Below are 15,074 nucleotides of genomic sequence, written 5' to 3'. Positions count from 1 at the left end.
GTGAAACGCTTGAATTTGGAGTGGTAGGCATTTCACATCAGCCGGATTATCACTGACCATGCTACTGTAATCATCGGACGCTCCATGTGTTTGATTTACGATTCGCTTGCTCCGCTGAATTTATGTAGATTGATCACTACTCATCCAACTATCTGTCCGTTTGTCTGTTTGTCTCTCCATCTATCTACATATTTATCTATCTATCTATCTATCTATCCATCCATCCATCCATCCATCCATCCATCCATCCATCCATCCATCCATCCATCCATCCATCCATCCATCCATCCATCCATCCATCCATCCATCCATCCATCCATCCATCCATCCATCCATCCATCCATCCATCCATCCATCCATCCATCCATCCATCCATCCATCCATCCATCCATCCATCCATCCATCCATCCATCCATCCATCCATCCATCCATCCATCCATCCATCCATCCATCCATCCATCCATCCATCCATTCATCCAACCATCCATCTATATATTTATCTGTCAGTCTATATTGTTATTTATCAATTTGTTGAGTTATCTGTAGCAAACCACATGGAAAGGCTTCTAGGATGAACGTTGTTGGCCGCAATAATTGTTGTTTCCATCAAAAGAAAACATTTTAATTGAGGTTATTGAGTCAGTCCTAAATTATCACTCTTTGGCGATATTGGATGGGATTGTAGGCGTTTCTGCCTCTAAAGCGCCAATTTATTAGTGTGTCATTGGTGTATGTGGTGGTCGCTTAGTTCTTTGAACATATATGGAACATGGCGCTGAGCACCAACTAGTATTGTTCCGTCATTTCGGTGCATAAGTAGATCATAATGACATTGGAACTTTCCAACTGGGAGACTTCCTATCGCCCGAATTAAACAATAAACAGCACCTATCAGACCTATCAGTGTATTATCAGCCACGATGTCATACTTGTCGATACAACCTGCAGGCGTAGGTTTACACCTTAGTCCTCACCTGTTCATGTTAAAAACCCGATTGGTCGATGAAAATTAATTCCAAAACCTTTTCGCAATCGTCAGTGTAGAAAAATGGTGTCCGCCGAATCACAAGTATAAACAACTGAGTTTGCTGGTTGAGGTCCAGGAGGAAGTTCAAAACTACAATCACTAAATTTCTGCGAATCGGTCCAGAGTGCAGTATCTGACATGTCGATGTGTATTTCGAATGTGCGCTTGGTTGAACATATGTCTGAATCACGCAACGCAGCTCGCAAGTGCACTAACGGCGTCGTCACATAATCTGGTTTAAACTTCAATCGCATCACGACGAGTCCCAGATGTGCTTCTATCGATCGTCTGTACCCATGTTATTTGACAATTCCAATTATTTCTGCCCAGCTGGACTTTTTATTTGAATGGATATTCTGCCTTTCGACGAAGGCTATCTATGCCGAAAAACCTTGAAGCATTGAGTAAGTGTTTACTCTTTAGTGTGAGTGAGAAAAAGCGCGCATCTCACTCCAGTAAGGAACTGATAAACGCGCTGCCACAAGGGAGTGAGCTGCATTGTGATTGGATTTCATTTAGACAGCACAAAGCGTAAATCATTGTTCAATCACGGAAAACTACATCACCTGACCATCAATTGACTTGCTCCTCGAGTGTTAACTTTTCAGAAGTAAGTCTCAGTCATCGTGTAAATTCATTCTTCCCCCGAGATACTTGTGGTTGATTCATAAAGTTTTGACTTCCGTTTGTACCACAGCACAGGAACAAATGTTGCATAAAGTACCAACACCATCGATTGGCTATCCGGCAAATGACACCTGCCATTGGATAACTAAATACCTGGACTAGGAACCTTCCTGAACTTCGTCTATGGAATCTGAAATCAGCTATTTTCGAAAATGACCGCCACATTTGAAAGATAACGAAATGCAACTGTCATCTCATATTCATAACAGTTTGCTTTTTTACAAGTAACTCAACTGAATTTCTCCGTGACAGCGTGTGACTCACCATCTCACCATACTTCATCACATGACCATCTGCTGTCCTTTTTTCACCTCCTCGTACTGTTGATCCAGTGTACGCGTTTTCAAGTCATGTTGCGCGCGAGGGGGTGATAATGACAAAGGCTAGGTGAAGTATGCGGATATGCTTACGAAATTTCAAGATAGATTCAATGTAGGCAAAACCGGGAAACTATCACTAGAATTAAGACAACCGCGGTATGGGACGACACATGTTACTGCTAAATTAGTAAGCACCCTGATGTTGCAGGACTACATGTTTTTGGGATTTGATGCTCTATCGTAATGATCACCGCCATCATCATCATCATCATCATCGTCGAATGCAACAGCAGAGGAAAATACATATGCTTCACTGTCGTACGAGCATTTCAATTTATTTGTAGTAAAATTTGGAAGGATAATGGAACAGGAAAGGGAGCAGACTGAAACAGCATGAGCGCCGATGAAAACTTTGGGTTGCTATATCATTCGGTGTCTCTAGCCAAGAACTGGGAATGTCAAGTTGACCCCATTTGGAAAGGCGAATAACCCTAATAGTATTGAAGCTTTTCTTAGAATCTGTAGCTCCCTATTGTCATGTCAATTTCTGTTCATCACTAGGTTTACGACACTCCGGACTGGGCAACGAATACAACACCCTTCTCAGCAGTTAGTAACTAAACATACGTACTGCATAGGTCAGCCAACTTGTGTTGTATATTTTGAATAAAGAATCGTCTGCTAGGGTAGTACTGAAATGTCATTCATTTGAGATGAATGGGGATATGTGAGAAATCGGTTAACGATGACCTAAATCCCGAGTGAATGTCTATCCGACCAAGTTCGTTTCGTGGTTTATTTTGACAGATTTATTGAGACCATGGCGTTCATGAGATCCATTGTTACCATCATCATCATGATGATCACCCACGTCATCATTATCAGCATCCGTATTCAACACTGGAGATTCCCTGCGCGCATTCGAAATCCGATTCCAGAGACAAGAATTAAAATGGATGAGGAAAATCTTGGTGCTGGACTACCACAATAATTCCGATGCCCCGGCAGCCCTAGACACTCACTCAGGCAACCTAATCAAAAATGACAACAAGAAATCTACTAATATTAATCATGTACACAATTTCTTAAAAAATACCCAAACACGGTGGCACTCATGCAGTCTCCGTCTTAGGGGCCGAGGTACACCGTTGGCACCCAGATTTTGATAGACACTTTCACACCCCTATGCATACCTCTTCACGCCCATGCAAAGTCAGTGGTATGGGTGATCGTGAGAATAGTGAGAAAGCTTAGATATCAAACTAATGCTTTCCTTATTTTGGAGCCAACGGGTAGTCGTGATTGCTGAATTCAACTAAATCTTTTTCATGCTTCAAACCCAAATTGGTGATGACGCTGTTGGTGATGTTTGTGGAAGTGGTCAGTATTCATTTGTGCGCTGGTCTATCTAGAAAACAATGATAACCTGCCTCACAAAGGGCACCGCACCATTGAGGGAAATTACCGCTGGGTAGGTTGCAGGCCAAATGAAAGCATTTGCCCAGCTCGATTCAATTTAAACTACATCGGAGCTGACTCATCGAATTTTGTGACACCATAGTTCGATCTGCATTCGGAGGTTGAATTTTGGGATGAGCGGACAAGTCCAATTTGGCGGAGCGGTTAATGACTATGTTGCCGAGTAAACGACAATCTGCGAAATGTTTATTACCAAAATGATAGCTGGATAGGCGTAAGCATCCACGTGCAAGACGGGTGGGGGATTAGATGAGAAACATACATCTGCTCGGCGCATAACAAACGAGTTGCAGAAGACAAAGCAAAACTTCGGCCTGAGTTTTTACAATCGTCAATAGTATTTGCAGACTCCAGAAGATATCTGGCCCCACCCATATCCAAAGATTTGTATTAACTAACATATTATGGCTAACATATTAGAACTAAACGAATAAGTGGTTTAAGGAACCAAGTAGTCTACCATGGCTCCTGACTACCACCGGATTATCTATCCACAACTGATGGGTTTATCTGCAGCAGATTTGATAATACTTACGCATTCCGAATCTGCGATCCATGCGCACCGGTATTCGCTTGCTAGACAAACATCGATATCCTTGTCTTCACAAAGGATGGACCAGGATTGTTCATTTTCCTTGGCTGATGTTGTCACGTAGACTGCAGAAAAAAGATAATATCGGTCGCCATCAACTATGCGTATAATAGTGAAGCAACTTATTCGCAAACTGATCCGTTGACTCGCAGAAATTATGAATCTGCATGAAATCTGGAACTGACCCCCTTCTCAGAAAGTCTCTGAAAACTCGTTGTCAGATTTTATGGTTTTCATGTCTCTATGTCTCTATGGCGAATCAGGTAGGCAAAGATTAATTCTTTCTTGAAACCAGACTAGAGGACTGGCCAAAATCTCGCATGAACGAGGCCATTCGCTGGTGTCGGTTGGGTCCCCTCGTAAAAATGAAATCAGTATGAGAATGAATACGCTATTTTTTATTGCATGCAAGCATCTAACCTGTTTTTTGAAGTGTAAATTTTATACAATTGTCATGATCCATTCACAACTGACAAAGATGGTATCAAACTGCAGTGGTAATCGCTGGACAGGGACACCAATATAGCACAGGTATTGTACGGGTTACACAATGATTTCCTCCACCGATATGCAACTTATTCATCGAAAAAGCGATACCAATCATTTGAGGCTGAATTTTGTGAAAGTCCCGGCTAAACGGTTGTTGAGTAGAGCCAGAAACTACTTCCTTACAAGGTTCACAAAGAAGAGAAAGACGACTGAAGCTTGGAAATTTGGTTTTGTTCTATTGGAAAGTGCAGTACTTTAACCATATCTGAAGTACATTCTGAGCGCTATTACTCAGGATCTGCAAGACAGCCAGCCATAAATTTAAGCTACGTACTTCCCACATTTCAAGGAAGAATATTTCGAAACAAAGAGCAAGAGTAGCATGCCCCCACGTACAGCACCAATTTGTTGTACTTTTTTTGAATGCATATGGGCGAGGATCTCGTTCAACTCCACGGCATCTAGCTGTCGCAACACAAGAACGAACATTCTCGTGAGATGGCGGTGGCGCAGGGATAAAAGTATGAACTATGGATTTCGAACCCAACCTCAGCATTTCCACTGTTCCCGTCTGGGTTTCCATCCCATCGCTTCATGGGCGTTCTGTAAAGAATTAAATTTCTTGCTGACCCATGGGATTAAATTATTGAACTGCGCTAACGCCAACCCAAACATCAGAGCAGCTGAGTAACAGCACATAATCGGTAAGAAATGCGTTCGCCCTTAGAACAACTAGAAGCGGGCTCGTTACAGTTAGTTGATTGTAGCAAAGCAACACAGAATGACCGTGTGTATAACCTTTATCTGTTCGTCTCGGATCATAACATTTTTTTTCATTTTTTTTAGCTCTCGACTTATTCAATCCATCTACACACGTATGGTTCTACATTTCTTCACCTGGTGTTACTCGAGGTCCTTGACTGCCACCCCATTCGAACTTCGGACTAGATGTATTTAGTAGGGCAATCAAATGTGCTTTTTCGCACAACCTCCTCTCTATTGGTCTATTTGTTCTTCTGTACGTAAGCGGGTCATCATGTTTCATAAAGATTATTTGGTTTAATTTAATGGACAAATACTCTAGAAGTTGTAGAAGAGGCAGCTAAGAGCTACAGTCTTAAAAAGTGAATAAATACTAATTGATTGGCAAGCATATTGAAATAGACGAACGCCAAGAAGAACACGCGGTTTTCTGAGTTTCCTAACTAGGCGGCGTTTCTCAATGGGAAGTGACATGTAACTGCCTCCTCCTTAACTGGCTGTTCTTCAACCCGCATTTCACAAGGATATAGCTTTCCAAAAATCAAATACATTCCGGCACGAACCACACAAATAACGTGGTTGCTTTGGTATTTTGGAAACTAGAATTTCTCAGCAATTGATTACGAGTGGGTCAATTTAGTTTCTAGGACACAATTTGACAAACAGCACTGAGATTTTGGAATAGGTGTGAGAACCTAAAAGCATATTTGACACTTTTGGCGTTTTGCACATTATTTTCCTGTACCTTCAATTTATGGTGCCCGCGCAATTTAAGTTGCAGTTTGTAAGAAACCGAATTATGTCAGCACATATTTGAACCAAAAACGTTTCATGTTCGGCTAAGAAAATGCAGAACGGATACCTCTCTGGTAAACATTACCAAAATTTTTCAAATAAATTTAGTGTTTTAGGTCTTCATTCATCTTGACAGGGGTAAGTAAGCCTTAAGTTATTTTGAAAACATCTCTTCGTTTGTGTCGTTGTACGAGGACTTCGATAAAACTGACTCAACGATTGCAACTTATACGAAGTATTAATTCTATTTCCTTTGTCGAGAATGGATTTCCATATTCAGAATATGTATCCCAGTAGTGTTAGCTAACTTAACCAGTGTTCACTTTCTCTTTTTAATGTTCAGGCGGCTTCGGTTCACGCCCCATGCAGGTGCATCATAAATCATGACGCAGTGATTGCTGTACTGAGATGCGATATTTCGGATGTCTTAAAGTGGAAAAAAATCTTTGACAATGGTTCTTTGAAAATGAGGCTGGATCCATTTTGGTCATGATTTCCTGCCCATACGGGTTCGACCAACCTTCGAGTGTTGCCAATAAACCTCACTTTCTTCGGGGTGAGCCATGCACCATTTACGGGGGTAGAATGGTCAATATTCATATCACTTTGCTTGCACATATGTCCTACATCCTCGCGCTTTCTACCCGTTCATTTTGCTGAACGTTTTACCAGCAATGTGAGGCGCTGGAAGTTTTCATTGTAGCGCCTGTTGTGAATTTCCCTTGGTATAAGTGCCACCTAAGAACACAGAGCACTTTACTTAGGTAATCGCCTTGCTTCAAAGAAGGGTTTTAAAGAAGAGTTGTTAAAGATATTTTGTATGCATGTCGCGGTATACTAACGAGGTAAACGCCAACAGGTACACAGGCGTTGAGGAAGCGCATGTTACATCTGTTTATTTTAGACGCTTTGCTGAGACCACCAACAGCTCCGCTGTTTTCCTTGGCTCAGGACTTTATGTGACCTTCCGTGTCACACAATTAAGTCAAACAGAAACGTCATGAAACCATCGACTTACACTGTGAGAAAATACGCAGCTTCTTAGAAATATCAAATTTTGGTTCACCTACTGCAAACACATGCATTTCCACTTTGATTTTGAACCACAGAAATCCGAATCAAAGTCTCCCTGGAACCAAGTTAATAGGATACCAGCTGCTATGCGAAACTCGTTTGCAGACTCCGTTTGCTGTTCACTACTGTGTGAAGCGCATAGGCGCTTAACGAAATAAGTCACGTTTGTCCTCGAAAACGCCAACTGTTACTCATATGCACACAGTGTTGGAAGGAAGTTTGCGCAAATGATCAGTCATTGAACAAGGCGGTCAATATAGCCCATCATATCCTGGTTTGGTTGAACTTTGTGTCACAGGCCTACTGGAAGCCTGGTGGACTGTTTTTTCCCACTATCACCATACATGATTATGGCAAAGTTCAATTTACACGAGATCAAAAGTATAAACTTTCAGGCGTATGAAGCTTCAAGTAAACCAGAAAATGATGCGTCGTTGTTGGCTTCTATTTGCGTTCTTGTTCTGCATCAATCAACTTGCTTGGCTGAACGCCGTAAGTGTGCAAAATTGGTCGTCTATATTTAAAGACAAACCGTCGAAGAACTGGGTTATCCTCGTTGCTGGTACAAATGCCTGTGAAAATTATCGACATCAAGTAGGTTTCCGTTGGTTTTCCACTGTTTTCGGGCTCAAACGTTCATCAAAATCCCACAAGAAAGGGTTTCCAAAGTGGAAATTTGAATTAGTGGTACACTACCTGCTGCGTCCCACCGAATTTCCACCATGACTGTGACATTTCACTCGAGAAGGCGGTGGATAGAAGCCACAAATAATGGACAGACATTGCGTAGCTTGTGCTTTTTTTTGTCAGTATTTCCATGTCGTGCAGAGAAATTTTGCTTTGGGTGGGTCGATTCACCGGTTATTACTAACTTGCATACCGTGATTCATGTTAGTAGGAAACCGACATCGTTATTTTTGGTGAAATCACTGACTGCGAGTGGAAGGTTTGTTTCGCATAAACACAAGAGTATTCCTACGGCCCCCGAACAGATCTGTTCTATCGCTAGTCAATGTGAGCAGATAATTGTATGCTACTTGGTACGATGAAGCCATGCGAATTTGATTAAAAGAGGGACGCATATAGAGGGACGCTTTGATGAAATTCGTTCGTTCATTCCTGACACATTTGCATTGGAATCGCTTGGAAATTCTCAAACGTTTCAAATGTATCTGTAAGCACTCCTAAGGTTCACTTAGAAATAGTTTATTGCCCTTATGTTTCGCCTCAACCGTAATATTTTCTAGTAAAGAAACGAACGAGAATATCGAATGTGTTATTATCGAAGTCAAGGGATGACAAGATCGTGGAGTTCCTGTACGCCTGTCGTTGTTTCGACTGTAGCCTGTGTTCCACACAAGTCTTTCAGGATTGGAATCATGCTTCCTTTTCTTGACCATGTCTTTAAATGTCTTCGTGAATTGACGTGATTAGGCTGAGGAAAATTCAGTTCACAACGGAAGCCGCGCCGAAACCATTGAAAATAGCAACACTTGCTTCCGGATAATGCAGATGATAGCGAGCTGAAACACGCAAGTGGTGCAGTTCAGCAACCGTAGTGGACATTTAAATTCTCACTAGGAATAAAAGCGATGGCAAATCCAGTGCAAAAACATGCTGTGCAACTTGTTTCGGAGCGCATGCAATATAACGTGGCAGACAAACTGATGAGAGTTCAGGGATGTGGCAACCGAGTTGACCGCGGATGTTGCAGCTTACGATAATGGGAAGCCAACTGATCCCTTTGTTATAAGAAAGGAACTATATGGATATCTCTGGCACCAGGATTAGGAATGTGAAAATAACGAGTATCTGAAAGAGAAGCGAGAAAGAAATCACAAATAGCCTATTGCGATTACGCGCGCCGCGGTAAAGAGCAGACATCGCCATCGGTAAGATGACACCACTCACGACCGATGCGACATGATATTATTTGTGAGCGTGCAATCCACGCCTGTAAACAGACTGTGATGCTACTAGGGTAATGAGGAAAGTCCTTCATCTCGGAGTCGTTTGTTAGCAAACATCAGCTGAGCAGCCATAAACTATTGGACAGGAAAGAAGGTCTCATTTGCGCATAGGTTTTCGAATCCAAACATTCTCAAAATTTGTCTTCAGCTTTCATGCGTTTTCATTTGATATCATGCTTTTAAAGCGGTTCCACAAGCTTTTTTACGAAATTCACGTTGCATTAGACGCTTAGCGGAACTACAAAAAGATAGCAGGGCGTAGGCATGTGTCATCAGTATTACGCGCCTGTACACCGGGACACCCGGACATTGACGGGAGGCCATTAAGGGTCCGCGGTTAAGGCATTCATCCTGAAAGCCCATTTACACTTGTATATTCCCGAAATGGTGGTACATGGTGCAGGCATTTAGAGAAGCTTAAATCCTTAAACAGAATTCATGTGGATTACGTTAAACCCCCAACCTGAAAGATCTCTACTCATAGACCAACCTGCTAGGGGAGGGTCTGTGAGCGTCCAGTATACTCTGATTAGTGGGTAATTGAGACGCACAAACCGTCAGGCCTCTGTGAGTTCCAACCTCTCTCTGACAGACCCAGAAACGGTAGATTTTAGTTCGAGTGACAATACTGCCAAGGAGCGTGCATGGACAATCTACGAGGTTCTTTCAGGATTTGTTCTCATTTAGAATGGTTTTACATGAAACATATTTCAAATGGATGAATGTTAAACATGGGACTATGATGAGCTTATTTGGAGAATAAATGACCAACGTTGTTCACCTAGTCACTGAGCCATCAAGAGCGGATCCGTTCGAGAAAGTCTCCCAAGAAAGCACACTCGTACAGAGTATGACGATGATTGGGACACCAAAAATTTAGTTGTTTACCTCTTTTCAGAGCCGAAAGGAACAGCTTTTATTTCTAAAATGACTAAAAAGTATTCGCAAAGACAATTTGAACAAGCAATGCTATACAACTTGCTAAGAGTGTATTTCCAATCAACATGTAGGGCGCCACTTTGATCAAAGTCGCTCGTCCAATGGAGCATCATTTAGTCGGGGTTTTTTGAGGATTGTATTGAAAATGTTATACATAAGGAGTCCATAATTATCCATTGTTAAGGCTCGGTAGGTAATATTTTGTTGCCACTGAGTTTCAACGCAATGTGGCTATTTATCTAGTACAAAAGCGATCGACAGATTCAGACGTATTTTCAAAGCCAAGGGATACAAAGTTTGTACAACTCCGGTGCACAGGTTCTGACACTTGACTGAATGTGGAACTGTGGTCCACGCAAGCCCTTCCAGACTAGAATCATGATCTTGTTCTTGGGATAATGCATCGGTATTCTGTTGGAAAACTGATACCCCATCAAGTAGGGTTATCCTACACACCCTGCTTGCTCTCTTTGACCTCCATGCATCACTCTGCCAGTTTTCTTAATGCGCCTCTCATTTGTGTTCTCATTCAGGCTGACGTTTTCCACGCGTATCAAATCGTGCGTAAAAACAACGTTCCAGCGGAGAATATAATTACCTTCGCCTACGACGATATTGCAAACAATCCCAGGTAAATATCACGTACAAATTCTCCTATCAGATGACAACTACAATGTTCAAAACGCGTTTCGTTGTTTGACTTTGAAACGTCTCATTGTTGAGCCATACGTCTCGAAGATGTAAATCATGAATAAAATTTGGGTGCACATGATTATGAATTTGCGTGATTGACGTGAGATGTGTTATCAATTTTCTCTTCGTTCATGGCTTATCATGACTGGAAACGCCGCAGAACCCCGATAAAATCAGCACAGTCGAAGGTTTGGAGCGAAAATTAAACAGATATTCTAGTACGCTTAAGATTTTGTACTACAGTCGATTGTTTGTATAAGTAGAAGAAACCTACTGAAGACAGGATGTTTGATCTCGCCTGCAGGTGCTAAAAACCGTAAGCCGTTCGTTGCCGATCGAATTTCATTTAAGGGCACTGGATGAGGAGAGCTCCCAAACCTCTACCACTGGTGGTGTTTCAACGTAAATTTACCTAAGAAAATTACCCTTTCACATCACATTTGTAATTTTGTTTGTTGTGCCACCTATTGGGAACATCGTACGGTACCTAACTTATTTTTGCCTAAAGGATTATTAGTTAATCGCCGAATGTGTGACAGAAGGTTCACAAATTGTCGTGAAAATTTATTCCAAGACAAGCCCGGGAAACAACTTCCAACATAATTTATTAGACTTCGTTTTTTCTTTCCGATCTACCTGTAAATTTCTCCCATAAAACCCACTGCCACTTTACATTCTTTCATTCCAGAAATCCGTTTAAAGGCAAAGTGTTCCATGACTACTTGTACGAAGATATCTACCAGGGTGTGGAAATTGACTATCGTGGAAAAGTATGTGCGAGTACCGGTGCAAATGATTTTCTGCATCAGGTTACCGTGGAACACAAGGAGCAAGTAAAACGACACTGCGTATCAAAACAGAACACGGACCGTAGGACAGACTAATCAGTTTTACTATATTGCATAATGGTAAATATACTTGAACGAAAACTAGTTGTAAAGTCATGGAGAACTTTCAGGCAGCCCATGACCGAGTTCCACCTTCTAATTTTCGCCTGTCAAGTAGGCGAGCGTTCTTGTCATAAAACCATCAAACGTGCACGGTGACCATCAGTGAACGAATAGTGTTAACCGGGGAAATATCCTGTGATATCTCGAATGCTGCATCAACCAAACCCAGCAGCGCTTCCAGGAGCAAATTCATCTTGAAGATATCGTAAATTAAACCATCCACTGTGATTCAGTTGAGCGCTGATGAGTGGTACTCACGTCAAGATATCGACTAGTTGTGTTCCCTAGCTACTGAGGTAGAGGAGCGCTACTTGGTAGTAATCCAGGTGGTCCCTCTTCAATTCAGCTGCTAACGCTGGGCTTCCCAAACAGGCCAACAATCAAATTCTTTAGTTTTCATCATACAGCGACCATCTTGGAAATAATATGAGTGAAGATGGTGAGCAGATCCTAGATTTCAATTATGTATTACGCTGAAAGTGAATGGATACTGGTAATACAAAGAGTGTGGAGAAAATTATTGTAGCGGGAATAATTGATCATGCGTGTTCATCTGATTTGGGATGTCACACGGGGTAACTTTTTGAAAGTATTAAAAGATATGAGAAACTTGTAACCAATAAGAATAAGGTGCTGAAAAGGTGAGTTTGCGCGCAAGTGGATATTGTTGATGCACATGCAGAACACAGCTACAATTCTCGTGTTCCAGATCAGATTTCTGGGATTGACGAAATGCGTGTTTAGTATTCTTGTAAGAAACTTGGTAGATTATCGCTTTAGTTGAAGCTCCCCGAAGTTAGTAAAAATATTTGCATTACTTTAAGGGAAACACGGGTTTTTCAATTTTAGACTATGCGTTACTATTATATCATTTGCATAGGTCAGGTATACACTGTTTGGATTTGCAATTGCGGCGCAATCCGTAATCATCCACTTTTGTGCGCGTTTCCTGAGTAACTGATGCTTCCTCGTGCGCCCTTAGATGGATGATTAAATATATATTCCCAGCTCCCACACGCCCATATGAATTGAAATGTTTTAAGAACACTGATTAATAAAACTTCATTAGCTTCATATTAGTTGGTGGTCTGCTGCCATTCTGCTTCTCACTTCCGGAAACTGTGTGCCTTGTGTTCTGTTTGGTCACCGTTCCAAAGCAGCGGTTTGGTAGCTGTTCATATAGGCCTTACTCTGAGGTGACCCCAGTCCTGACAATAGCTTGAAGTGGGGAGTTCCCGCATGCACCATCCAAAAGCACTCTGGTTGAAACACACACTTTCCTGAACTCGTCCGCAAAATAATAATGGGTCACTGGCACTATATATTTACTGCCGCTTAGAGTATGGAGATTTCACTGCCTGTCACGGACATTATATCCTGTTGTAGCAAGCTAGTATTCTGTATCCAAAGGTTTTCATGCAGAATATTTCGTTCGTCATATTCAAAAACATTTTTTATTATTTGTCATATTGCGAGTCTAACAGTTTGTATTTGGGAGGTTGACTGATGTTGTACAAAGCTTCATTAAAGGTGAGCTCGACGTTTTTATTATTCTCTTCCATTTCGGAGCAATCTGTTCCGCCACAAACAGGTACCTTTACTGATCTTTTGCATAACTGACAGGCGAAGTGAATAAAAGCATCTTATTCCTTAGCTAACCAAACCATGTAGTTTGCTTAAACAGTGAAATACACAGTCTCAGAGCCCATAGACTCCCCTCCTTAATAAAGACATTTTTATCAGGAAATGAGCCATTAGCTAAGCGGTTCCTGAAGATCATCCGACAACACAAAATAAATTCGGGACGATCGGAGCAATATTACATACTAAAATCCGAAGTTTGATTGAGAGCCTACTAAATTTGAGCAAGGCGGATGAAACAAATGGAACTAAGTAACCGGTCAATCGGAGCGCTACCAAATGGTCCTCAGACAGAATCTCCTGAAATAACCTATCAAAATCAAGGAATGCAAAACACAACGCAGTGCACATCGAAATGGACCAATTGAATCCTGCAAGCTATTTGTTCCCGTCAACCAGTCACAGCGGCATAATGCCAGACAGGTGTAGAGGGACTGCCGACTCATACATTTTCTCATGATGTCACTTCGGTTGCTGATGAAACTTTTGTAAGGTGATCATCGGGAACAGAGAACCGACGGGTGCCCTCTTGATCAAAGACCAGCACACAGAATCTATCCAGATCAGTTTCATATAAAAACATATGGCATCATGGAAATCCCGGTTCAAAATGTAGGGTTGGCTCTCGTTATTTACAATATGTCCCTGAGTAGTGTAGATATTTTGATGCACAGATAAAATCATGCTAGTAAGACTAGGATTTCAAAATAGCTGAGTTTAACCGTTCCAATGACACGACGATAAAACTAACTGAAGTATAAAACCGCCTTCAATACCTTCATACACGACGATAAAACTAACTGAAGTATAAAACCGCCTTCAATCACCTTCATACATTCAAAACCATAGGAGCTACTATACCACGTGGAGTAACAATAAACCAACGGACGTCCAAAAATCGATTTTTCATTTCCGCATTCATGTGGCCTTCCAAAAAGCAGAGCAGTGAAAGTAAATTTGACCACAGATTATACCCAGTAGCATAGACAAATCAATATTCTGACCTGTGTGTTTGCCATCTTCATAGTTCTGTGGATTTTTTGCTGTGCTTTGGTTACGCTTCCCAATAATCTCGTCTTCAAAACCAACTTAATCTTTCTGCCTACTTACAGCGGTCCTGATGACAACGTGTTCATCTTATACTCTGAGCATGTTATGTAGGTAGGTAGGTAAGTAATTTTTTGACAGAATGTACTGTCAAATTTGCCTGCTCTATGCATGTGCTAATCAGGAGCGCGTGCTGCACGGAGCTGTCGCCTAGGCACATTGAGTGTACTGACAATCCGTCAAATTTCAGTCGGTATCCCCCGTTGGTCTCACGGCTAGCGCGCACTGTTTGCATTCAGCTTTGTTCCCTCCCGGTGTCGGCGATACTTCGGCACCTGTATCAATCAGGCACAGGTTTCTCTTCCTGCCTATCCCGACAACGGACTACATGGTGGAATGTGTTACAGCGCCTATCGCAGCATACTCGGGAATAGAGCGGACAACAACTGCTGGCGCGACACTCGTATCAGTTCTGGCAAGGCCAGATTAAGCGACTGCTGCAGGTCGGTGAAAAACCCAGGCAGGTCCAATGCTGACCGTCTTGAACCATTTCAGAGCCTCCTGGCGGTCGACAATTTTGACGAGCTCCTTTTGAAGAACTTACTTCGC

General features: G+C 41.9%; 2 protein-coding genes across 2 annotated transcripts in view; one reads left to right on the top strand and one right to left on the bottom strand.

Moving 5' to 3' along the window:
* Positions 1–787: 787 nt before the first annotated feature.
* The window catches only part of T265_15297 (hypothetical protein), a gene marked incomplete at both ends in the record, with an annotated part of 56,398 nt that continues 42,111 nt past the window's right edge, over positions 788–15,074 (bottom strand). Inside the window, 2 exons of the mRNA XM_009177458.1 lie at positions 788–858; positions 4,049–4,170. Coding sequence (XP_009175722.1) covers positions 790–858; positions 4,049–4,170 — 191 coding nt within the window. The remainder of the gene's footprint in view (positions 859–4,048; positions 4,171–15,074) is intronic.
* Positions 7,649–11,711, top strand: T265_10941 (hypothetical protein; the record flags this gene model as incomplete). The annotated part of the gene is made up of 3 exons (XM_009177459.1): positions 7,649–7,819; positions 10,668–10,765; positions 11,516–11,711. 3 exons carry the CDS (start codon positions 7,649–7,651, stop codon positions 11,709–11,711), a joined length of 465 nt encoding a protein of 154 aa, XP_009175723.1.

This window comes from Opisthorchis viverrini, assembly GCF_000715545.1.
Source record: "Opisthorchis viverrini unplaced genomic scaffold opera_v5_425, whole genome shotgun sequence".
NCBI classification, from domain to species: Eukaryota; Metazoa; Platyhelminthes; class Trematoda; order Opisthorchiida; family Opisthorchiidae; genus Opisthorchis; species Opisthorchis viverrini.
Note: the sequence above shows the minus strand (reverse complement) of the source record. Positions and strands in the feature narration are given on the sequence as shown.